At 40.5% G+C, this 27,655-nt stretch overlaps 1 protein-coding gene across 1 annotated transcript in view; it reads left to right on the forward strand.

The window, feature by feature from the left end:
- Positions 1-27,655, forward strand: part of SV2C (synaptic vesicle glycoprotein 2C) — a 243,868-nt gene that overhangs the window by 116,046 nt on the left and 100,167 nt on the right. Inside the window, exon 4 of the mRNA XM_005557197.5 lies at positions 8,617-8,768. Coding sequence (XP_005557254.2) covers positions 8,617-8,768 — 152 coding nt within the window. The remainder of the gene's footprint in view (positions 1-8,616; positions 8,769-27,655) is intronic.

Here is a 27,655-nt window from a genome sequence, read left to right on the forward strand (position 1 = left end):
CACACCCAGCTAATTTTTAAAAAATTTTTGTGCAAACAAGGTCTCCCTGTGTTGCCCAGGCTGGTTTCAAACTCCTGGATTCAAGAAATCCTCCTGGCCTTGGCTTTCCAAAGTGCTGGGATTGCAGGCATGAGCTGCTGCACCTGATCAAGTTCTTGTTTTAAACTGAGATCTTCTTGGGTTTATATTTTATTGTCTCCACATGTGCTTTCCTCTTAATTCATCAAACCAAGTCATGAGCATATCTTCTTAGAAACACAAATATGTCCAGCTGACATATTGTGTGTGACTTTAAATGTTTATTCAGTACAATGAATGATTTTCCTGCCTGGGGACAACAGTGTTTCGTGGGAAGGAGGACTAGGACATCACCAATTATTCATCTGTCTATCACTTTCCTAAACGAATCTCACACCAAGAAACAGACACTTTCCTCCTCTCTTTTGTTACAGAAAATTAGAAAGATGGGAAATGGAGTTGGCACCATTGATTCATTTTCATTTGACCCAGAATTAAATTATTTGTATCCAGTCACTGTTAATTACGAGAATGATAGTACTTTGGATGCCAGGCAATATCAGAGTCGGGAGCTTCCCACTGAAGGCTGGCATTGCTAAGCAGGAAGGTCAGGAGAAAAATATAACAGCAACAGAAATTAAAATGAAATTTCAATGTGTCTGTATATCATAAATTAAAGAATAGTAATTTCTTCCTCTGTGAATAGAGCCTACCAAATGTGTACTTCATAGCTATTTGCAATATTCACTCATTAGCTGTATTGAGTTACAGTAAGAATACCTTGGCTTTATAGAAATCATCATCATTAACTGGAATTATTCAGAGTACGTTTTATGTAGTATCCCATTTATTTCCACAGTTGTTTTAAATAATTAGTCATGTAAAAATGGTGTGCCTTTTTTATTAGAAAATTGAGGCACGGATTGATTATTGCTTCCAAATGTTCAACAGACTCCCAAGTCTTCTGAATTTTAGTCTGATTCTGAGCTATGAGATTTTTCCCTTCAACGTAGTCTTTTACTTAAAATAATCATATTGGAAAAATGCAGTCATTTAAAATTGTTTAAGACTTTTAAAATGTATTTTATCGAATACCTCTCTAGTGCTTGCCCCGTAAGAGATGCTGTGTTCAGCACTTTATACTAGTAAAAATTGGCTCTCATTAGTGACCTGATGAGAAAGATGCATGCATTATTCATATATCTTAACTATACGTTATAAATGAGGAATTTGAAGTACAGAGAGGTTAAGTTCCTATCTGAGGTCACACAGTAAGTAATGTAATCAGGTTTCATACCTAGGCAGTCTGGCTCCAGGGCCCATGCTCATAACCATCAGGCTGTGCTGTGCTTCAGACTCAACCAGAAATGTCTCTGATTTCATATGGCACAAGGTATACATGATATGTGCTCATACATGTTTGAACAGATCAGTCCAAAAATATCTCTGGCCCCGAGCATCAGAATGGAAAGACCTTCCCCGATATGTAAAATGAGGCAACAGTCAAGATTATCTTTAATCCAAAAATAACCTCAAACCCAAATTGTAAACAGTGGGTGAGTGTTTTCTTAGAGCTACATTGTCCAACATGGTAACCACTAGCTTCATGTAGCTACCAAGTACTTGAAATGTGACTAGTCCAAGTTGAGATGTGCTGTAAGTGTAAAATACATAGCAGTGGATTTCAAAGATCTAGAACATATAAAAGAATGGAAAATATCTCAATAGTTTTACTTTAATTATATGTTAAAATAATATTTTACATATATTGGGTTAAATTAATATATATTAAAATTAACTTTACATGTTTTTTTGTTTTAATGTCTTTTCTAGAAAAATTTAAAATTACATATGTGGCTCACATTTTCTATTGGAAAGCACTGTCTTAGGCAATGCTTTTTACTTTCCAACAAAAAGGCTGACCTTTTGGACACACTTTGTTTCCCAGTATACCCTTCGGCAAAGGTACTATTGATCACAAAGGAGAAGGAACAGAACAAAAGATCTTCCAGACCCACAGTGTATAATTGTGAAAAATTAGCCATATGCACTCTTTAGAATTCACTCCGTGGAGCCCACAGCAGGAATCTGTGTGCTTCATGCCTGTACCTCCAACAACTGGTGATGTGCCTGGCCCAGAGTTTGACTGGGTGAGGGGGTGGATAGAGGGATAATGGGTGGATAATGGGTAAATGAAGGGTGGGTGTGAGGATGAGTGCAGGAATGAATGAGGAAATGTATACAGCAAGAGGCTAGATACATCTGCATGTTTTATCATTTATTATAGAACATCATAATGATCATTGCCATCTTTATTCATGTCACCTTTAGATGCTATGGGAAGGCATTCTTCCAACTCTATCAATAGCTAATTTTTTTTCAAGACAGTATTAAAGTCCTGATCCATGACTATGCCACTTCCCTCAGTGGTATTAAGTCTGCTACTGTGGATGCATAGACCTCCACAGTTTTAGGGGGTTAGGCCACCAATCTGATAGCAGACCAGGGCTAAGGGAGTTGAATTGCAGCTATTTTCTTAGCAATGCAGTTTTTCCCACAAATTATATACTTAAAGATCAGTATTTTTTAAATAACCACTTTTTCTACTCATTATTCTACTCATAGTTTACATAATATTTAGAAAATGACAACTTCATATATTGAAGAATATTATTTTTCAGATTGTGGCTTTGGAAATTGAAGGACTAAAGCTACCCAAATCATCCATCCTTTGGCATTGCCACTGGGCACAGGAAATTCTTGTTCTTGATTTGATGATGAGTTCAGTTACCAGTATGTGTTTTTCTCCCATTTCTATCTTTATCACTAATAGCAAACATGTGCCTTCTGATCTATACAGCAACCTTATTTTCTGTGCCGACCTAGCCTATTCAGAAAGAGCGTTAGGTCTGTGCTCTTTCATCTGAGCCTCTGAACAATCTCCCCAAGGCCTGTGATATTCTATTTACTTTCATAAAGTGGAAGAGACTGAAAGGTTCATCTTTGGACTGCTGTTCTAATCCCTTATTTCTGGGTCCAATTTATAACATAATAAATTGGTTCAGAATTGCTTTGCAATTTGCTTGACAATTCAGTGTCTTCTCTCCTTTTTGTTGATTCCGAGTAAGAATTAAAAGAATATTTTTCATGCAAGTTATTTGTAGTTGTGATTCCCGACATAGGCCAGACCATTCACTGATCTTTTTATAATCCTGTAATATTTGTCTTATAAAAGCTGTCAGAGTCAGCTCTTGGTAGACCCTGCCCTCTGTTTATTATTTGTATTGAACATGTGACTTTACAATAATTATTCAACTTTCTCCTTAATTATGTTCTTGCAGAATGCCCCATTTTCCAATGGAAATGGGAGATGGAAGATTGAGGTAAAGGACTGCTTGACAATTATACTGTGAAATAAGTTAGAATGAATTATTCTTTGTTACATGCTAGATAGAAAATTAAAGCAGAACAGAATTATTCAGTAGAATCCCTTCTCAAGACAAAGAATCATCAAACATTGCATAATTTATCTCGAAAATGCCATGCTTCAAGCCATTTTAAGTATAGTTACTCTTTTTATCTGTAACCTCCCTCTTGCATTGCAGAAACCTGAACCCCTCCCCACCTTTTCCTGAAACAGCCTGCGTGCGTACATCAGTGTGATGAAGCATGGGAACAAACATCATCCCCACTGGGTTGCCATCTGAACTGGAGTAATATGAGGCATCGCTGTGAAATTCACAGGGTTAAGACAGTCAGGCTTTCCAGTTTCCCAGTGAGGTTTGTGCAGAGAGGCAGACTTGGCATACTCTGTCATCCTGCTGTGCTAAACTGATTTAACTTGTGTTCCGCACATTTCCCAACAGAGGAGAAATTTTGTCTGCAATGCTAACACATTCTTTGCTTTACACAATATACCACTTGTGAATTTGCCTTAGATTATTGAGGAAAATAAATGAATATGTTTCATGATATTTACCAGATGCCTAGTATTGAGTCGTGTGCAGACCTATTGAGGTATTGTGCGTGTGTGTGTGTGTGTATGGTGTGTGTGTGTCTGGGTCTGCTTGCCTGATTCATTCTAGGAATGTGTTTAATACAGAATATTTTAGTTTCTTTATATTTGGATAATTAAAGTTGCAAAAACCGAAAACTAATATTACTTAAGGAATAACTCCAACTGAAATTTCAAATATTAGCATTCTATTTCATTTGTATGAATTAAGTTATTTTGAATCTGGCTAATCTCACACCTATGTAGAGTGTGAATTTCCATTGTTTTTCCTTCTTTGCCTCTTATTACCAAGGATAATTAAGGTTTGACATTTTTGACAGCTAATAAAATAGACTTAATATCCAATACTGAGAAAAATTCTTTATAAGCCGCTCTGATCTCATTGCTTCATTTATGTAAACATTCCATTAAGTATAACTTGAAAAAAAAGAACTTGAGCAGATTTCAACTGTAACTAACTGATCATTATATAATGAACACTAAACTCTCCATGTTAACTGGATTTAAGGGTGTGTTACCCATCAGTTAATGTAAAAGATATTTGTGTCTTATTTTATAGACTTTTATATAAAACCAATTATATTTTCCACATTAGCCCCCCACTGCAAAAGTTTCTGAACCCTAGCGCTATTAATATTTTGGACTGGATAGTTCTTTTTTGTAAGGAGCTGTTCTGTGAGTTGTAGGGTGTTTAGCAGCATCCCTGGCCTCTACCCTCTAGATGCCAGCAGCACCCCCCAAGGTATGACAACTTAAAGGTCTCCAGAAGTTGCCAGACATCTGCAAAGAGCAAAGAGGGGGCAAAGTCAACTCTATTTAAGACCTACTGATACGTGAGAATTTAAGGACTTTCATTTAATTTTTTTATTTCTTCATATATTTTCAGAAATTGTATCTCAGTGTAATAAACAAACAAAAAACAACAAACAAGGAAATTTTTAGCCCCTCACATGCAATATTGAGGTAGAATCATAATGGGAAACTTCTTTTTAATTTATAAGATTTGGGGGCTGGGGAGTGGCAGATTTTTCTCATCTTCAAAATTTATCAGAGGAATCAAATTATGTTGTAAGACCTGAAAGCTCTTGCTTTATCTCTTCCCTAAATATTTTTCTGATGATCATTATAGCATCTGCAACCTTTTTCTGAAATGCTCACAGGTGTTACAGAAGCTCCTGGAATGCCCAGTGGGATTGCCCAGTGTCCTCTGAGCAGTTCTAAGGGAGCTCTCTCCATGACAAGGACCATCAGATCATTTGGTCAAGAGGTGACCACAGCAACTAAGGCATAGAGCAACTTGGGAACTCTTTGTAGGCTCCATTGCTGTCAAAACTTTCAGTCCAGAACCCTCAACTTCTATTATGGTCATATTGGTTCACAAAGTGAGGTGTATCTTTCTATTCACTGGAGATACTGAAATCATCAGAACAGATTACTCCAGGAGACTTGGTATGTCAACTACAACATTGAAGAGTCTGGGAAATTCAGTTATTTTGCGTGAACACTTAGCACATGTCCCCTGGGCCAGTTAATGGGGACTCAAGAATGAATATGATATAGTCCCCACCTTCAAGGGGTATATGGGGTGTGAAACAGTAGTAATAGTAATAGTTTTTGCTCTGCTTAAAGGACATCACAGTAGTACAAGGAGTAATTTTTTCCCCAAAGTAGATGATCAGCCCACAATAAGAAATGTGAATGCTTGGATTGTTTTATATATTGCTGAATCTAAATAACTTTGCAAAGAATTTAAATAGAAGCCTTCTCTAATTCTTCAGTCTCACTTATCCCTTAGTATTCCTTAGCAGTTCCTTGCAGCCTGCTTTACAAATATTGAGAGACATCCAGAAAAAATAACCATGTGAAAAAGAGTCATTGAATAAAAACCAGCTGGATTGCCTAGAAGCCCCTACAAGTTGGTATATTCTTATGTAACAATGATTTGTTTAAAACTAATAGGCAAATCTATAGTCTTCCACTTGAAATTATAGCCACACTGCAAAAAAAAAAAAAAAAAAAGGAAAGAAAGAAATTATAGCCACACCAAAGTACGTTTATCTTGGTCCAGAGGGTGCTGGTATATCCTGACATACAATTGTGCCTTCACGGAATTTAAGTTATAGTTATTAACAGGATGTCCAGAGTCCTGATGAAACATTAATGAGGATGTGAAAAGTCAGTAAAAACTAGGATTATTTTTATGCCTTGAGAAGTGAAACCATAGAGTAGGGAGCTGGGATTTTATGGTGCAGAGAAACGGATTCTTCACATCAGATGAAAAACAGGAGTATCATAAAATTATTTGTGACACAGACATTTTATTTCACACTAGAATTGTGTGTTATAATGAAACCACTTAAAATCTGTTCAAAATATTGTTGAGTTTTAAAATTCAACTAGCTTACTGTACCAATAAGCATCACACATTTGTTTTTTGTCATGATTGATATGTGGTATTTGTTTTCAGGGCATTTAATGATCACAGATAGCAAGCAAGCATGCAGCTTACTTCTTGAAAGGGTCTTACTCTGTCACCCAGGCTGGAATGCAGTGGCCCTTTAAGGCTCACTACAGCCTCAAACTCTTGGGCTTAAGTGATCTTCAGACTCCCAGTGGTCTTTGTAGACAGCCTGGTGGAGTCTCATGGCACAGAAGATTAATTAAACGATGTCTTTCAATTTTACTATCTGCATTCCATCAAAAAATTAAAATAAAATAAAATTCAACTAGCTATATATTGTATGAGCGCCTCAAGAATCCCAGACAAGAGAAGTGTATGAGTCTAATATGGTGCAGTATAGAGAAAGCTCTGAGCTGAAACAATCCACCACATGCATTTGTTTCTTGTTTGAGGGTTTGGTTATGGACTTGGACTTGGTTGGCTGTGTCTGTGTGTGATGGTGCTAAATCTGAAGACAGGTTGAGTCACACCTCTAGAAATTTTAGGTAGAACCACTGCTGTTATAGCCCAGAGAAACTGATATAGATGCCTAAAGTCTGTGAATTTTAAACTCTTTGAACAGGAACTCCCACTAAGAAACACACTGCGACCCATTATATATTTTATATATGTACATTATATATTACAAATATGTTTATAACATAAATTTCAGAAAATGATACTTATGCTTATCCTTATTACTTAGGTTGCACTTAAATATTTTATCACTATCTCATTTTTTTAAATGCTGTTTACTGTTTATAGCTACTAAAGTAAATTTTGCAACCCATAGATTGGAAAGCACCAGCCTATGTGGTCTTCCCATGTCCACTGATGGGTAACTATGGCATCACTTTAAACAGAGGCAAATACATGAAATGGTGTTGTATTTTCACCTACCAGTTGATGCAGGATGACATTGTAAATCCTATGGTTTATTTGGTACACTAGTTTGCTGCCAAAATGACCTTTCCCTAAATTGTATTTGTTAAGGACACTGCCAATACTTCTTTATCATATCAAAGGCTCTAAGAAAATCAGTTATTGCTAAATAAATAAACATGCTTTACTCCTTGACATCAAATTTGCATGAAATGTCAATAGCAATTTACCTTACAGAAATCTGAACAAAAATGAATCAATGCATACTTCCTAACTGTATTAGATTTTGTGTCATCTCAACCATGTACTTATGTTGTGTGTCTTTTTAAACAAATGCTTTAAAATTCACATATTGCTTGGAGTGATAGTAATATTTTTCTGTACTACCTTGCTTTTTGAGGCAGTGGTTCCTAAAGTTTTAGGGCTAACACCTATTTGAAATTGTGATGAAATCTTGGCCCTTCTCCTAAAAATGAACACTATTTTGATTCCATAAACCCTCCTTTGAGCACCCTTACCCTGGGTAGAGGTCACTGTTTCTGTCATCTCCCCAGAGCTCAGTCAGCAGCTCTTATAACTAGCTTCTACTGAAAGGAAGCATTATATTCCATTCTATTGATATCTAAACTACCAGCTCCTTATTTTTTTCTACAAGTGTCCCTTTCATGTTTACTTATTTAGCAGTACTATCTACTGGATTGGGACTAGAGCTAATCTTGGAAATGACCCCATTCGTCCTGTGTTTGTCAACCCATTAACCTAATTTAGTGCTGCTGTGGATAGCAGTGAGTAAATACAGATTGCAGATAGTACCCTAGAGGTGTTTGAAGCTGTTTCCAAAGTCCCCACATCATGAGTGGGACATGGCACAGCAACTCTTTTTAAAAACAAGTTAATTAAAATTTTCACTAGATTACAGGAAATCAATGTAAGTTTTTATAAATATCACGTAAAACATTCAACCATAAGCTGAAAAGCCAGCAGAATCTCGTTAAGCCCTATAAATCACCTGAGACAAACACCACTGCCACCTCTTGGTAACATAGCTTAATTGCAGGTTCAAGTTTTTGGAGGGATAATAAACCTTTATTAAATATAGAGACTATAATTTTTATATTGTAAAATAATAGAAAATATGTTTGTTGATATGCTGGGATAGGGAGAAAGCATGTGTTGTTAGAGTTTGCTTTGTCTCTGCCCTTTGCATTTCACATTAGCTGTCCACACCCTGATTTCATGTATTCTCTGTACGTCTTGGCAGGATTGGAGGAGCCATACCCACTGTGTTCTCGTACTTTGCTGAAGTGCTGGCCCGGGAAAAGCGGGGTGAACACCTGAGCTGGCTCTGCATGTTCTGGATGATCGGTGGCATCTACGCCTCTGCCATGGCCTGGGCCATCATCCCGCACTACGGTAAGAGGCTGGCCTTGCACCAGCTGGGCAGTCACTTCATTTTGCTTCAGGCTCCATTCCCATCTTCTTCCTCTCTTCTAAGGACTACTTTGAGAAAAACTACTCATACTCATGTTTCTCCCTTTCATAGTACCCAGGAGTTTTTCCCTACTATGTAGAGATCTGTATAAAGTAAGACTGTGTCAAATGCCCTTCTGGTTATATTAACATAATGGGGGGAAAATGTTTCCCTCTACTATGCTTTCACAACATTTCTGGTCACCAAAATGTGTAGGGTATTTTCTCCCACTGACCAATTCTCCAATAGCTGGGTGTGCTACAATTTAACTCAATTCTGACACTATGTTACTTGGGGTTAGAGTCAAATGGCACAGATTAAGGGCTCAGTCCCACAGGACTGCCCCCTATTTCAGAGGCCAGTTGTAAGTCCAGGCCTCTGGAACTTCTGACTGAATAGCTATAAATGGGAGGTCCCTATACCCCCCACCCTCAGGTTTGATCATTTGCTAGAATGGCTTACAGAACTCAGGGAAACAACTCTCATTCACCAGTTTATGGCAAAGGATATGGCAAAGGATGTAGATGAACAGCCAGGTGAAGAGAAACACAGGGCAAGGTATATGGGAAGAGGTGAGGGGCTTCCATGACTTCTCCACCTCACCACCCTCCCAGTGCCTCCACGTGTTCAACAACCCAAAAGATCTCCAAACTCCATAGTTCAGGGATTTTTATAGAGGTTTCTATAGGCATGAATGAGTAGGTATGATTGATTTTTAACTCAATCCCCAGCCCCTCTCCCCTTCCTGGAGGATGGGGGTGGAGCTAAATGCTACAAGCTTATGATCATGGCTTGGTCTTTCTGGTGACCAGCCCCACTCAGGAGCCCACCAACAGTTGTCTCATTAGAACAAAAGATGCTCCTATTACCCAGGAAATTCCCAGGAATTAGGAGCTCTGTGTCACGAACCATGGATGATGACCAACACTTATGTTTCTTATTATAATTACAGCATCATAGTGTACTACTGCGGTTTACTGTTTTTAAAGTAATCTCTTTCATTTGTTTCCTCTGTACTGTCAATGCTGGGGATTCCTCTTCCCTCTGCCTCTCCTACCCTAAGTGGAGGTGGGAGGATACACAGATCATCAGCAGCATATAAGACAACATGACTTATAGTTGTTCTTGGAACTGCCATACATATCAGACACACAGGAGTGCCTTTAATCAACTCCTGTGGGCTCAGTCCAAAGATCAGCTCCATATCAGCCTCACCTCTTCTGGCAACTCAGAACTGGGATGGGAGCAGGAAAACTCCTGTTGTATCATCTGTTGAACTGCAGAACTTTAGAGGTGATTCTACTTGTCCACACTCCCATATCCCCTCCTTCGTTTCTCCTAAGCTCTTACTGTTCCTGCCGCCTCAGAAACCTGTACAGGTTGCATGTTTCTGAGCAATACTCCCCCTCAGAAGCCAAAAGCTGCAAGTTGCTTCATCTACAAACAGTGAAATGAATGGAAAGGTCAACTGAATCCAGAAATCAAATTCAATATATCAGGAAAGGGGAGAGAAGTGTTCTGGTTATGTGTGTGTGTGTGTGTGTGTGTGTGTGTGTGTGTGTGTGTGTGTGTACATGCACACACACGTGCACATGTGCCCAAACAGGCTAAAGTTTGCAAAATAGGAATACTGTATAAATTAAAACCACATGACTTCAGAAACTCACTGTCTGCTCTAATCTAAAAAATTAGATTTCAAAAACTCATTCTTTGTTCTTTTTTTATTTCTCTGCTTTTGTTTTAGAACAGGGTAATATTTCATTATAAAACACAGTTCTGTTAGGGAACAACCTTGGCGAAGCTGACTCATTGCTAAAACCAGACATAGACTTTAGTATTTAGATGTATTTAATTTGTTTTTTAACTGAGTTTTAACATGCTGAGTTACAAAATCATGTCACACTCTTTCGTTTGATGAACCTGAAAAGTTACATGAAAACTGAAATCATATTTAACAACAACAAAAGGAAGATATAAGGAATTGGTTATTCATGTTGAGTTCAGGGTACCAAGCTCAAGTGGTGGGTTTTTCATTTTTAAACTCTTTGGTCACTTGTGGGCCAGAGATGCCCTCATACAGGCAGGTCCCCATATCCACCATGAGGCTTGTCTTCTGCCACCATTCGAGGAATTCAAGATTTTTCTTTTTAATTTGAGATCTCAGGACCTCTGCCACCCTCAGAACCTTCCTCGGTAGAACAGCGTCTAACTCATGCCCCACTCAGCTTGCTGGTTCAAGTGGAAAAGCCACTCAGGAATTGTTTTAGAGGAACTATGTTTAAGAAGGTGAATAGGAAATGCAGAGTCCAGCTTTACCCATCATTGCTCCATAGCCACTGCTAGTCTATCCATTCATACCCTTTGTGCATATTCAAATAAGGGCAGCTCCAGGTAGGTAGCCAGAAGTGCTGCCCCCCTTATCATCTCTGCCAGCTACTCACGGAGGGCTCAATGTGGCAAATTTATACAGCAGCTAAAGTGCTTCTTTCTCTCTCTCTCTCTCTCTTCTTTTTTTGGATTCCTTCTTAGCCAGCCTTCAGGCCAGACTTGTTCTCTTTTCAACCTCTGATGAAAGCATTGCTCCTTGGCTATGGCTGAGCTTTCTCTCTGGAGCTCCTTGTCTCCCTGGTTAATGGCTATCTCTTTCCTGGTCCTCCCTTCCCATCATATCACTCAGAATTTCACCTGCTGGCCTTCTTAAACTCATAACTCACACTGGCTTCTGCAGCCTACATGTGTCCACCAAGCCCGGGCATGACTGTTTTTATTTTTAGTTTTCTTTCTCACTAGGGATTCAATTCCTCCGACTCTGCCTTTCACACATCCCTGTCCTTGAACTCTGGATGGTTCCAGATTTTCTCTCCTGCCTCGCCACCGGTCAGTCAGTGCCGACCCACAAAGAATAAGCATGATCTCCACCTTGCTTTTTCCAAAGTACACTTCAGATACTTCTTGTTTATAGCTACAAGGGCTAATTAATTCATATATAACTGGAATGAGAGAAAGTTGGGAATCATAAACAATACATGAAAAGTTGCAAAAACAATGGCAACACAACAAAATTAAATGTCGGAGGCTGACATCAACTTTTATGTTGACAACACCTTGAGAAATAATGACCTGGTTAGGAAATGAGTAATGTAAATATGAAAACCTTATGCCATTGCTTTTCTAAAGGATTTCCATGGCCAAAAGTGTGGCGAGAAAACATATATTTCATTCAATTCTGTCCACAAGTTAAAATTAACAAGGAAAAACTTTAAAAATAACTTTGCCAAGGTCATTGTTATACTCTTGCAATTTGAAGAGTTTTAATTTTTGTTTTAAAGTTTAATTTTAAAAATCCTGTGCTGAGGCTTCTGGAGTGCTAATGACATTCTGTATCTTGAGCTGAGTGGAGTTTTTAAATGAAGTTTTGAATTGTAAAATTCATTAAAGTGGGTGCTTAAGATGTGTGCATGTTATTATATGAATATTACACTTTTTCGCAAACACTTTTGAGTATGTTTACCACCTCCCCCATACCCTAAAAACACTCATGCTTGAATTTGACCCCACATCAATCAAATCGGATTCTCTGGACAAGAGACGCAGCATTGAGAGTTTTTATTCTTATTTTTTTCAGCTTTATTGAGGTATGATTGACAAATAAAAATTATATACATTTAATGTGTAGAATTTGAAGGTTTGATATATGTGTACATTGTGAAATGATTACCACAATCGAACTAATTAACATCTTTCGTGTGTGTATGATGAGAACACTTACTCTCAGCAAGTTTCAAGTATACAATACAGTACAATATTATTAACTGTAGTTACCATGCTGAATATTAGATCTCCAGAACTTATCATCTTGTAACCGAAAATTTGTGCCCTTTGACCGACATCTCCCCCCATCCCTCAGCTCCTGGTAATCACTCTTAACTACTCTCTGTTTCTATGAGTTCAACTTTTCAGATTTCACATATCGTTGAGATTGTGTGATATTTGTCTTTTCATGTCTGGCCTATTTCACTTAACATAATGCCTTCCAGGTTCATTCATGTTGTTGCAAAGGGAAGGATTTCCTTGTTTTTAAAGGCTGAACAATATTCCCATATGTGCATATATGTGTGTGTGTGTGTGTATGTACATATGTATACACGAACAGTTTTAAAGCTTTACTGTTTTTACAGTTTTATAGTTCTGAAGTTGCATTTAAGCCTTTAATCCATTTTAAGTTGATTTTTATCTCTGGTGCAAAAGGAGGTTCCAATTTCATTCTTTTGCATATGGATATCCAGCTGTCCCAGCACCATTTGTTGAAGAGACTATCCTTTCCTTATGGGGTACTCTTGCTGCCTTTGTCAAAGATCAGTTGACTGTATAAGCATGGGTTTATTTCTGGGCTATTCTGTTCCATTGGTTTATGTATCTGTGTTTATGCCAATACTATACTATTTCAATTACTATAGCTTTGTAATATAATTTGAAATCAGGAAGTCTCTAGCTTTGTTCTTCTTGCTCAAGATTGCTTTAGCTATTCAGGGTCTTTTGTGGTTCCATACAGATTTTAGGATTGTTTCTTCTATTTCTGTGAAAAATGACATTGGAACTTTGATAGGGATTACATTGACTCTGTAGATCTATTTGCGTAGCACTGACATTTTGACAGTATAATTCTTTCAATCCATAAATACAATATATCTTGCCATTTATTTGCCATCTTCAATTTCTTTCATCAGAGTTTTATTGTTTTCAACATACAGATATTTTACTTTCTTTGTTAAATTTATTCCTATTTTATTCTTTTTGATGCTATTGTAAGTAGGATTGTTTTAATAATTTCTTTTTCAAATGCTTCATTATTAGTGTATAGAAACACAACTAATTTTTGTCTCTTGATTTTGTATGCTGTCACATTGCTGAACTCATGTATTCTGACAGTTTCTTGGTGGCGTCTTTAGAATTTTCTATATATTGGCCGGGCGCGGTGGCTCAAGCCTGTAATCCCAGCACTTTGGGAGGCCGAGACGGGCGGATCACGAGGTCAGGAGATCGAGACCATCCTGGTTAACACGGTGAAACCCCGTCTCTACTAAAAAATACAAAAAACTAGCCGGGCGCGGTGGCGGGCGCCTGTAGTCCCAACTACTCGGGAGGCTGAGGCAGGAGAATGGCGTGAACCCGGGAGGCGGAGCTTGCAGTGAGCTGAGATCCGGCCACTGCACTCCAGCCTGGGCGGCAGAGCGAGACTCCGTCTCAAAAAAAAAAAAAAAAAAAAAAAGAATTTTCTATATATAAGATCATGTCATCTGCAGAGACATGCTCTTATTTTACTTCTTTCTTTCTGATTTTGATTCCCTTTATTTCTTTTCTTGCCTAATTGCTCTGGCTAGGACTTTCAGTACTATCCTGAATAGAAAGGACAAGAGTCTTCCTGGTCTTAGAGGGAAAGCTTTTAGCTTTTCACCATTGAGTATGTTAGCTGGGAGCTCGTCATGGATAGCCTTGATTATGTTAAGGTACATCAATAGTTTTTAAAGCTTCTGGGTGGTTCTAATGTGCAGCCAGGTTTGAGATTCTTCGGCTTCCTTTCCATGGAAGGCCCAATGGGTGACCTCAGAAGTCTGTTTTTCTGCTGGGCCCCTAGAACTTGATGGTATGTACTGGGTGGGAGTGGGGCAATGCGAATGAGAATAAGGAGAACAGTGAGCCTGACTTGTTCAGTGTTTGAGTTTCCATATTGTTGGTTTCATCCACGCAAAAACCTGTCCATCTGTTTTAGAATCACACTTAAAGAGTAACTTTGACATCTAGATATCTCTTCTTTTCAATGATACATCTTTTAACTTTGCCTAAAATAGACAAGGGGCTAAAAGTCTATCCACTTTCCCTGCAGCCTCTGAAAAAACTAAAGGCTTATATCTCTCCTCTGAAATCTGCATTGTATAAATGATGCCATAGTCCACAGAAACAAGAGCGGGTCCACCCCTGCTGCTCTGTCCTCTTTCACTGAGGAGGCCTTTGAGTGCCCACCACTCCCTGTGCATTGAATTTGCACCCTGCAGGGAAGGAACACAGGAGTGTAATAAAGTGACTCAGAGCCAGGACCTCAGCCTTCTCATATTGGTAACAGGCTTTGCTCTGGAGAGAAGGAATGGATAATTGGCATCCACACGGCAAGTGTATTTCAAATGATAAATAACACACAGGCTTGTGGACAGAGGTGTTCATTGTTTCCGGGTGTTGCCGTTTAGTAATTAGGGCAGAGCAGTCAGTGCACAAAGCCTGAGCCTGATGCTGTGAGACTGGAATTCTGGCTGCTTATAAGCCTCTGATGCAAAGTAGACCTTGAGAGGGTCACTAAGGATTCTGGAAGGAAATCTGGAAGGAGTCTTGTGAAGTTAGACACTAGAATAGAGGATTGGATTGCTCTAAGGGCTAGTGAGTTAAGACATGGGCTATGGCCAGGGGTTTTCAGTGGACAGTGGAGTCCACCTGGCCTGCTGAGACCTGGCTTTTGTACCAGTGTGGAATAGTGATGGTGCTTTCTCTTCATATCACTGCTGTCAGAGTTGAAATTTTCCCCGGAGACAGATGGTTGCTAACATCTGAAGGTTCCCAACATGAATGGACCTTACCCAGTGCTGACAAGACCTTAGGAGGCAGAGCGCTTTGCTGTGGTCATACCAGCACCTTCCCTGCCACCACTCCATTCAGGAACTTCTGGGCTGTCTGTGTCTCCCCCATGGCAAAGAGCAGTCTACTAGAGCAAGGGAGGAGGAAGAGCAACAAACCCAGAAGGAAATATCCTTGCCTCAAAAATCAGGTGCCTGTAACAGCTGAAAATAGGTATTTAGAATTGGCGTGGCTGGGTGCAGTGCCTCACAACTGTAACCCCAGTGCTTTGGGAGACCGAGGCAGGAGAATTGCCTAAAGCCAAGAGTTCGAGAAAATTTGGCTCTTCTTGACGCAACACCCATTCTCAAGCCTAGGCCTTCTGACCCATAGTGGGAATTGGCTACTGGTTCCGAAATAAATAAGCAGTACCTTCAAGAACAGATAGGTCAGGTGGAAAGGTTCTCTTTCAGCCTTCCTGCCCTTCCTTTCTCTCTCCACACTCTGTAATAATCAGGGCACATCAGCATTTAATGGAAGCCCCAGTGCCTCAGGGGAAATGGGAACAGAGAGCTGAATCACAGGCACTTTCCACTGTTGGCTGAGAGCTTTCATTAGCCCAGGCTTTGGAGTTGCTGCTGGACTGCGGCACTGTCCGCTCCATTAAACCCTCTGTCATCATTTTTCCTTTTAAATTCATGTGTGCATCAGATGAGGTGTTCTCCCCTGCTGTGTGCATTACAGTGTGTAGCAAAGACGTTCAATTAGCTAAATGGGAAAGTTCTCATTTTAGCACGAAAGGCCACAGCTCTGAAAGCCCGCAGTGCACTGGGCCTTATCTAGCCCCTAGAATAGCCCATGGCCTCTATCTGGCCAGCCCTTCACTGCAGATGTTGTAGTGCCAAACTAGGGGCTCCCAAAAACTCCAGACTTACCCCACCCTACCTCTCCAGCCATGATGAGATGTCCAGGCTTAAAAATACATATATTCCCAAGGTTGTCCAAATTACCAGAACGTCCCTACTTCCTTTGGCTGGCAGGAGAGGCAATAGCTGTCTAATTAAAGAAGGAAGCAGGGAAGGATTCCTGATTCCTCAACCAGACAGATACTTGACAAGAAAGAAGAAGAAAGTCAGCTTCCTTGTCCACAAGAAGAAATGCACTGTGGCCAAGGGAAAGAGGTATAAAGTGAGAGGAATTTTGAGTCTCAGACCTGCTACTTCTGTGAGCCCTGTCAAAGCTTTTCATTCTGATCCAGCCCACTCTCCTAGTCAGCATTGTGGTAAGGATTAAGCAAAATAATCTTGTTAGAACACCCAGTGCGTATTTGATGCTCAAAAATGGCAGCTATTATTGCTATCAGGTCATCCTACCTGAGATACCCAGATTATCAGAGCAGCCTAAATGTGAGCTACATGAAAAGAAGAGGGAGAAGGAACTAAAAAGCATAAACCCTGCCTAAAGTTTGAGATTAGAGAAGTCAGAGGAAAGAAAAAAAAAAAGGATAGAAGCTAAGACAAGGAGAGAGAACCAAGGTATCAAAACAATACTGTAAAATCTTGATGATTTTGTACCCAATAAATCAGAATCCTCCATTTGTCTGTTGAGTAATTTAATATTCAAGGGGCATGTACTATATAAACACCCATTTTCAAGGCCATGGTGCTATCATTCCCAGATAGAAATAATGAGAGTCTGACAACTCTAACCTGCCAGCATCAACTACCAGCTGATTCTGCGGGTTATATGGGCAGCACCGGAGCCAAGCTCTATCGCAGCAGCAAGATGTCAGAGATCCTGGAGACAGGCAGTCAGTGCAGTCGTTAACAGCATTGGCTGAGAGGGAAGGCCCTGCTTCCAAGCCACCTCTGCCCTCTCTAGCTTTGTCGTCTTTAGGACAGTTACCTAGGCTCTCTGGTCCTCTGTTTCCTCATCTGTAAAATAGGCACAATAATAGTATAACCTAATATAATTGCTGCACAATCCCATTACTGGGTATATACCCAAAGGATTATAAATCATTCTACCGTAAAGACACATGCACATGTATGTTTATTGCAACACTATTCACAATAGCAAAGACTTGGAACCAACCCAAATGCCCATCAATGATAGACTGGATAAAGAAAATGTGACATATATACAACATGAAATACTCTGCAGCCATAAAAAAATAATGAGTTCATGTCATTTGCAGGGACATGGATGAAACTGGAAACCATCATTCTCAGCAAACTAACACAGGAATAGAAAACCAAATACTGCGTGTTCTCACTCATAAGTGGGAACTGAACAATGAGAACACATGGACACAGGGAGGGGAACATCACGCAGCAGGTCCTGTTGGTTGGGGTAGGCAAAGGGAGGGAGAGCATTAGGATAAATACCTAACACATGTGTGGCCTTAAACCTAGATGACGGGGTGATGGGTGCAGCAAATCACCATGGCACATGTATACCTATGTAACAAACCTGTACATTGTGCACACGTATCCCAGAACTCAAAGTAAAATTTTAAAAAAATACAATTGCTGTATTAAAGGATAGCATACAGAAAGTGGTTACCTTTGCACAGTGCCTGGCACAGATGTTCATTAAGTGTAGTCTCGTATTTTCCTCGTATTTGGGACTGAAGTTTGGATCAGGGAGGAAGAATTAAAAAGAGGAATATTTAAAAGATTGTACTCACCTTGTCCTAACCATGTTTTCTCAATGGTTCACCTGTCATTTGAAGTTGTGGAGATGGATAAGAAAGATTAGAGGTATAGGAACAGAACTTGTAAGGCATGCCAAAGTGTCCTGTGCCCACTACTCCAGGGTGTCAGGGCAGACCTCACATGATAACTGGGGTTCCTCTCAGCAGCCCAGCCAGGACAGGCAGGTACCAGGTGGCCCAGAGCCCTGCCCTCTCAGCTTTGCCATATTTCACTGAGTGTTACAGCCCTGATGATTTTATGCTCGAGAGTCAGAGTAAGACATGACAGAGGGAAGTGATTTGGTACATCGACTTACACCAGTATTATTTTTCTTAATTTGTTAATTTAATTTGTTAATTTTAGGATCAAACTTTTATTTCATCTCAGTGAAAGAACCCTTGGCTTCCAATTTCCTTCAGTGATGGTTCACTTTTCCCCATGCAATAATAAGACGCATCAGTCAAAGAAACAATGATGATATAGTCTTTAAGGGCTTAAAAAGTGGATGTGAAATTAAAAAAAAAAAATTATCATGTGTTTAAGTGCATGGCCATTTCTTTGAATGCATCTGTTTCATTGTTCATCGTACCCAGAAGCAAGTGTTTGGAAAGTCTCATGTGCTGAAACATGACCACAAGCCAGCTCTCCCAGCCCAGCCTCCTGTCTCTCTCCCCATCCTCTTTGTTTAATATGGGTAATATTAAACTGTAGGGAAGGCATCTATCAGCTGGGGTGCAGATAGTCCCCACAGACCCCAAAGACATCTATTTACTTTCTTGAGGGATTGAGAGTTCTGCGCCGATCTGGGAAACACTTTTCAACATTCTCACACTGACCTTCGAGGTTTGTATAGTGAACTCAGAGGAGCTACCTCCCCTATTGTGAATTTAAGCCAATTATCGTGGAATTGAAGTCTGAACTCTTCCATTCAAGCTCACCAGAAAAGGAAGGGAAGTCAGGCATTTACTGAGAGCTTTCTGTGTCCCAGGCATTGTACCTGGTATGTTATCTTATGCACCTGATCCTAAAATGGGGAAATGGGCTTTAAAATATGGCAGTTTCCTGCTCTGGTGCTCATGTGAAGAACTGTATGTTCCTATGCTGATAGCACTGCAAGTGACCCTGTCAAGCAGGGGTTTGTGACCATACATCCCTCTGGTAAGTGGGTGAAGCCCACAGACCTCTTCCCAAAATAATGTTTTTACATACATAAAGTGAAATAAATAGGATTATAAATGAAATCAGTTGTTTCAAAATAGTATTATCAAAATGTATTAGCATATTAAGTAACAACATGTAGTGACAGAGCTAGTAGCTACCACAATTTTGAAGTAGATACAAGTGTAGAAGCTGGAAATCAACTAGTGCATTCTTCTGCATCCTAGGAAACCACTGGACCCCAGATTCTCTCCAGAATCCATTTCTTCACTTTAGTTAAAAATTAGAATTGACAGGGGGGTGCAGTGGCTCATGCCTGTAATCCCAGCACTTTGGGAGGCCAAGGTGGGTGGATCACTTGAGCTCAGGAGTTTGAGGCCAGCCTGGGCAACATGGCAAAACCCTATCTCTACTAAAATTACAAAAATTAGCTGCGCATGGTGTCAGGTGCCTATAATTCCAGCTACTTGTGAGACTGAGGCACCAGAATTGCTTGAACCAGGAAGGGAGTGTGTCTCAAAAAAAAAAAAAAAAAAGAATTTACTAGATAAAAAGGAAAAGCCAAATTAACAAAGGCATAAGCAAGATAAAAGTTTGTTTTATATCACATGAAAGAAGTCTGGATAGAGGCAGTCCAGGGCTGGTGTAGTAGCTCAGCAGTCATCATCAAAGGCCCCAATTCCTTTTATCTCACTGCTCCTCCATTCTTAGCACATTCCAACTGTAGGGTTACGTTCTAGGCAGCACAAAGTGGGAAGGATGTATAAGGATATGTCTGTACTCCCAGAAAGAACCTTCCTGGAAGTCCCACACAAATCCACTTGAATCTCATTGACCAGAATTTCAAGACAGAGAAAGTCTTGGAAAGGTAGAGTAGCTGCTTATTTCCAGCAGCAGGGAGAATACAAATCAGTGTAGAGTGGATACAGGGAGGCAACTGGCCATCTCTGCTGCACCATTTCATTTTTACTCTGGAAAATGTTTTTTGAATGTTCCTGCATTTCATAATGTAATGTTTAAGTGTGGCCCTTCCATCCATTTTTGGATGCCAGAAACAAAAAGCAACTCTAGCTAACTCAACAGGAATTTCTTAGAAGGCTGTTGGATAGCTCAGGGAATGGTCAGGAAGGCTGGAGAACCAGGCTCAGAAAACAGCAGAAGACAAGGGAATCCTTCCTTAGATGGCTTACGTGGCCTTTCAGCAAAGTCAAAATTTCAGCACTCAGACCCAAAGAAAACACTTACAGTGTAACAAAAATTGGCCCAAATTACACAACTTCAGTTTTAGTGCATCAGGGGGCTTTTAATATTGTTAGATTTTCTTCCAAAGTCATGGGGAGTTTCTGTCTTTGCAAGATGCAATCCTTAGGGGCGCCGCCTGCTGTTAGTAAATCATAGTTACCCAAGCATGACACTGGACAAGTCACCCCAGTGCCCTCATTCAGATAAGTGCTGAGTACACACTAATGTGTGTCGGGAGGAGAATCTGGGCCCATTTGAAGGTAGACATAGTTTGGGCTGCTGTGGCCTTTCCATTTGGTTTCAGATAATGTAGATATAGGGATCTCGAGACCCTCAAGCCAGTGTGCCTCCTCTGCAGCATTTCAGAGTGGCTCAGACTTCCCTAGTTCTCAGATCACAGTTGGCTGGATCCTGGGGCTTCCCCAAACCACATGTGAATCCGAGCCTTACCAGCAGACTAGATCCCCGTCAAATCCTGGAGACCTTGACCTACAAAAGAGACAAAGGCACCCATACCTATGGTAAATAACAACAGAAACGTTGGTTTTATTTACTGTAGATATAGGTGCCTACTCTAGGAGCTGTCGATGTTGGGGTTTGCCCTGAAAACAAATTGTGAATAAATTGTGAATACATTTCATACTATTAAAAAATTAGTTTCAAAAATCAATGGCAATATCAAATGCTAGAAAGGCGGCAGAGAAACAGCATCTCTCATGCATTGCTGGTGGAAACGACAAATAGTTATAGACACTCTGGAAAGTGGTTTGACAGTTTCTTTAAAAACCAAACGTACACTTAACATATAACCCAGTAATTGTACTCTTGGGCATTTATCCCAGAGAAATAAAAACTTGTATCCACACAAAAGCGTATGCATGGTTATCCATACAGTTGTAACACCCAAAAGCTGAAAACAACCAAAATGTCCTGCAATACTATAAAATGCTACTCAGCAATAAAAAGAAACAAGTGATTGCTATAACAGCTTGTATAGACCTCAAGGGCATTTTGCTGAGTGAAAAAGCCAGTCTCAAAAGGCATTTATGTAACATCCTAGAAATGACAAACAGAGAGGTGGGAGAACACATTAATTATTGGCAGAGGTTTGGAATGGTCGGGGGGTGGGGGTATATGACTGTAAAGGAGTTGCATCTGGGAGAACCTTGCATTGATGTAATAGTTGGGTGTCTTAGTTTCCAATGTGGTTACGTATTAATATACATATACATATGTATAATCTACATGTGATAAAATAAAACAGAACTATATACACACATTGCACTAATGTCAGTTCCATGCTTTCAATATTGTCTATAGTTTTGTAAGATTAACCATTGAGGGAAACTGGATGAAGGGTACGTGGGATCTCTCTGTACTATCTTTGCAATCTTCTGTGAATCTATAATTAATTCAAAGTAAAAAGTAGAAAACAAATGAGTAATACCTTTCAAAAGGGTGGTCTTACATATATTATCTATTTATTTTAATATTTTTGGGAGGAAAACAACAGTAACTATTACTACCCTTTTTTGAATGGAGAACCCGTTACGTAGAAATTTGGTCATTTCTCAAATTGACACAGATAATGGAAGATTAGACATTAGAAGCCATCATCTGATCCTCATTTCTTCAAAATGTTCTCTATACATGACAAAGCTAGGAAACTTCTCCAGAGAACAACACAGAGTTGGAATGGTGTCTGGGGCATTTTAACTGTCTCTACAGTGTGCGTGTGTGGCGCAGATGCCAGCTACCCCTTTTCTGTCTAGCTGATGCTCTCACAGCCCCTTGCCAAGCATTCAGAGATCCAAGCCTTCATCAATTGTCATGAGAAAAACCAGTCGCATGCAGAATTCCTTGTTGTTTTAAAAATTATCTTAGGCTGACGTGGGAAGATGGCTTGAGGTCAGGAGTTGGAGACCAGCCTGGGCAACATATATTCTATAACAAATTTAAAAATTAGCTGGGCATGGTGGCACACACCTGTACTCCTAGCCATTTGGGAGGCTGAGGCAGGAAGATTGCTTGAGTCTAGGAGCTTGAGGTTACAATGAGCCATGGTCAGGCCACCACACTCCAGCCTGGGTGACAGAGCAAGACCCTGTCTCTTAAAAATATATGTATAAATATATATATATACACACACACACACATATACACACACATATATACATATATATATATATCTTATGATGATTTCATAAGACACTGAAGAGATTTTTTACGTTACATGGTTTATAACCCACGTTTGATAAATCCTGATTTGATATTTGTGTTTCCCTCAAAGACAATATAACTTCTCTCTTCTCCTCTCAACACAGCATGCAACTTCTCTAGCTCCTCTCTTCCTCCAGGAATCAACTCCACTGTCACCCTCAACCCCTTAGTCAGAGAAATCAAGCTCTTCCAGCTTCTGGCTCCAAACTTGCATACCTGCCTTAATCTGCTCAGGCTGCCATAACAAGATACCACAGACTGGGTGGCTTAAACAGCAGAAATTTATTTCTCACAGTTCTGGATGCTCAAAGTTCAAGATTAACATGCTGGCTGATTTGGCTTCTGGCCACCTTCTTCCTGTGTCTGTACATGGTGGGCAGGAGAAAGTGGTGGGGGGACGGGCATCTCCCTCTTCTGTTTTAATAAGGCCACAGTCCTGTCAGATTAGGGTCCCACCCTTATGAGCTCATTTAACCTTAATTACCTCCCAAAGACCCTATCACTTTCAGGCATATTGGGGGTTAGAGCTTCCACAATGAATCTGAAAGACATAATTCAGTCCTTAAAACCACCCATTGTGATCTTAGCAAACAAAGGGCCCTCTACCTACTAGAAGGGTCCCACCCTCTGAAGGCACTGGGATTTTGGGGGGTGGTTTCTTCTGCTGTTTTATTGTTAGCTACCTACTGCAAACCTAACTTGAAACACTGATATCTTTTCTCTCTAAAATAAGGTGTTGTGCTATCATAATGGTTCCATAAAAACTCCCCATCTCATTTTCCTGCACATTTTTATATTCTGCACTAGACAAAATATATATGTGTGTGTATGTGTGTATTTCTTTGAAAATAACTGTTCTGAAAATACCCTTGCTGGGCTGAATTTATCATTAACCTAAATAGATCCTTTATCAAAGGCTTACAATTAACACCATTACCAAGTCTTAGTAACTCACCGCTGTGTTTCTAAATTAACTTTCACCTGTAGGGACATAAAAATCGCCATTATTTTCTAAAATATTCCTTGTTTGAGTGTTGTAATTGTTCCCCAGATTTCCATGAATAATATTTAAGTGACTTACAGGGTAAGAGATACTTAGAGTTTTGTGGAAAGGGAGAGAATGTTTCCCTCATATCTTAGGGTACAAGCTGAATAACCTCAAAATCATTTTTCTTTCATATCCAGAGTGGGGTCCCCAGAAGAAGTACTCCCTTAATTTGCCCAGGTTGTTAAGGTAAAAAATTGTAGAGCTACCCATCTGTTCTTCACAAACACAGTATTCTTTCATTTGGAAGGACTAAGCCAAACTTTATTTTTTTACATAACCTACCATCAGAGGCATTGATGTTAAATTACCTACCAGTTCCCTATCCTCTTATGGGCTGATTTTGTGTTTCTACTTTATTCAGCTGTCTCTGTCAAAATGAAGTTTAGATTTGCCCTGAGTGGCTTTGAAAAGGTCTCAAGAGAATCCAAGGGGACACTGGGTATGGCATCTTAGCCAGGGTGGCCATTCAGCACCACTGGGCGACACTGATGTTTCCTGTGTGACTAATTTCCTGAGATATACTATCAACTGCCTAGAGTACAGCATTAGAAAAAGAGATTGCTAACTAGGACAGAGTGTGAGGTTGAAAGCTTGACAAGGAATCTAATTATGCAGTGAAGTAATTCCTAGGGATCCTTCTCAACGATGGAAGGGCTTCTTCTTTGGGAGGGTTCTGATCTTTTATGTGACACCGGGGCATGCTTCCACTTAAGGATAAATTAAATTGATCCACTTCTTCCTCATTCCCATGCTCAGCCCTCAAGGAGCTCTTCAGCTGTGCTGCCTGTCACACCATGGAATGTATAAGACAAAAGGGAGTTACTTGGGGCTTGGACAGGATACTTGCAAAGAGGTTGGAAAACAATGAGCCTGAGAATTGGGTGGCGGAGATGGCAGTGGTCAGCCTTGAGATCTGGTGAAATCAAAGGAGGCAGAGTGTGATGAAAGGAAACAATATGGGTTAGAAGAGAGTGAAGTGGTTACTGTAGATCTTAATCAAACAACAAAAAAATACTCTTGTGTAATCTAGTGGTAGCCGAAGAGGTGAGCCATTTAAGCCATTTATGTATTTCATGCCCAGTCTTTTCAATGATTAGTAGCACATCTTAATGAAATGACCAGCATGGTTAGGCCATGGAACAAATATATTTTCTCTGTCTAAATTATCCAACAAAGAAGTGGATTCAATGGCTTTGCCTCCATTACAGCTAAACAAACTGGGATTGAGCCTTCATTTAAATTACTTGATGAGAGGATAGCACTACATTTTGGGTTTGGCAAATGCTCATTGGACATCCATCTATGTCTGGCCCCATGCTGGAAGCCAGAGGTGTTTCTAGACTAAGGTTGGGCTGCGAAGAAATATCTGGTCTGGGGTAACAGCAAAGAGTCCTGAAAATGAAAAGCCTTACTTCTCATCTTGCCTATTTCAGCCTATGAGTTCAACGAACCCCTTCCTCAAATACTGTAACGGATCTGGGAGTTCAGCCTTTCTGGGGCCACTTTGAATTCCACTCTGTTCTTTAACCTACACTGATCTTCCTAGTTAGGTGGAGGGTACACATTAGCCTGAGGGGTTAGGTGGAGGGCTGGGGAGCAGTGGGGCAGAAGGAAAGGTGAGTTGGGAAGAGTCCCAGGAGTCTTGGCTTGACAATTTAAGACTGAGATGGGCAACTTAAATATCCTAGGAGCCAAGCAGGTGGCATGAACAAACGAAGCTGGAAGAAAAGGTAACAGAGGCACATGAGAAAACCCCCACCCTCTCTAGAGGATTAGCAGCTACTGAGCTGCAGCAGATCCAGCCATACAGATACTAAAGCCACGTATGGCCAGATCTGATTTCCCAAAAAAAAGGCAAAATTCTGGATATTTATATGAAGTCTCTCCCATTTTTAATGCTCTAATTCTTATGTATTCTTATGGAGATACAATTTGCACATGTGGTGAGTAGAATAATGGCCTCCCAAAGATGTCCATTTGGTAAGTACATGTTTAGCTTGATGAGAAACTAATAAACTGTTTCTAAAGTCACTCTCCTATAATCCTCCAATGTTTAAATGTTGGCAGCTAATTCAGAAAGTTTCAAGGCAAGGTATAGGCCTCACAGAACACACGTGCGGGTCAGATGTCAGATGTGTCCCAGTGTTAGGGAGAGCTGCACTGGCCAGGAGAGGAAGACATGGGTGATGGTCCTGTGCTGATGGAGAAAGATGTGTCTCTCTGGGAGCCTGAATAGGGGAAGATTCTCAGAATTAGGAGAAAGGCAGGTGGGATGCCCATGATCACTGGCTGTATCTGGCAAGCAGTTGTGTCCTTAAACCAAAGGAAGTTAAGCAGGCCCCACAGGAAGAGTTCCAGGGATCAGAGAGAGAAAGAGAGATTGGAAGTGATGACAGAAGGGGCCTGCTTAAGGAAAGGAAGGACCTTAGGGGCCTTCTGGGAGGGATGGAAAGACACCAAACATCTGATTGGCAGGCGATGACAACTTACATGAGAAGTACCCTTGGAGGTTTATGAAGATTTTCAGAAACATCATCTCATGATGCAGATTAAAAGCCAAATTGCATGTCAGCCTGTAGTGCAGAGAGGCTGGTCAGGCAGAAGACCCCACAGTGAACAAGCAGCTGGACCAGCTCCTTGCAGGAGCACCTTCCCTCTGCCATGTGTGGTCTGTGCTCGAGGATGCTCCGGGCCAGGGTATGGTTTCTGTCTTGTAGTGGACAGAGGGTGGGGTTCCACAAAAGTAGAGAAAGAAAAGCTGTAGAAGGGGCATTTCCCCCTGTCTGGGTCAAAGGTGGTTCTGGAGGAACCAGTAACTCAAGACCTTCCTAGGGCGTCCTCCCACCCTCTCCTTGTGCCTGATACCCACCTCTATCTTACAGAATTGTCTTTATAATTGCAATAAAACAAATATGTTTCTTTAGAACTCTAGGCACTTTCTGGACTCTTTGAGGCCAGAGCTGACATCTTAGTTTCTTTATAACCTCCATGGCACTGAACACAATGCTTGAGCCAGACGAGCCCATGGTGAGTGTTTTGCTGACCTGAGTCACAGAGCCCTGTAATAAACAGGCTACTCAGGGGTGTCAGTCCCCTCCACACATCTGGTTGAGACAGTTCCGCCCAGTTCTGATCAGTTTTATTAAATGAGCTTGTGCTATGGGGCTATTTTTGCCTTTGTGAACTGGTGTTTCCAGAATGGGTTACCACCCTGGTGCTGGCCCTAGTTGATGGGTTTGAAGGGTAGGCATTGATCTTGTCCCATCGCAGCTCACTTAGCTGAGACCTCTGCAGGAGCTTACACGTGGACCAGCAGAATCACAATAGTTCTCCCAACACCCGAGGTTTTGTCATTGTTAAGCTACTGCAAGATTATTGTAATTGAGATAGTTATCAGGCTTCTGAGGTTCTCTCTATCTATCTATCTATCTCTCTTTCTTTCTCTCTCTTTTCTTTTTTTCTAGCCTGTGACTCACATTTTGATTCTAAAGCATTATATCAGTGGCCTTTGCAGGCTGCTCAAGGGATCCAGACTTTTGCATTTATTGAACATGTCAGGCACTCATTAAGTACTACACCATCAGGGAGAATTTCTCTGCTATTAAGCATCAACTCCAACCAAATCAGATTCACTTGGGCGTTTCTCAAAGAAAAGCCTGTCAGCATGATAATGGTTTGCACAGGGCTGAGCTGTATGGTTGAAGGGCAGAAGACAGACTGTGGTGACCCCAGAGTTGGTCTGTAACTCACAGAGGAATCACACAGTGGAGAGACTTCGGAAAATCAGAAATCTGACTGTCATAGGTAGCGGGGCGAGCTGCCTGATGATGCACTTCAGGAAGGCTCAGCAGGAGGGTGGGGA

Source organism: Macaca fascicularis, chromosome 6 (genome assembly GCF_037993035.2).
Source record: "Macaca fascicularis isolate 582-1 chromosome 6, T2T-MFA8v1.1".
NCBI lineage: Eukaryota > Metazoa > Chordata > Mammalia > Primates > Cercopithecidae > Macaca > Macaca fascicularis.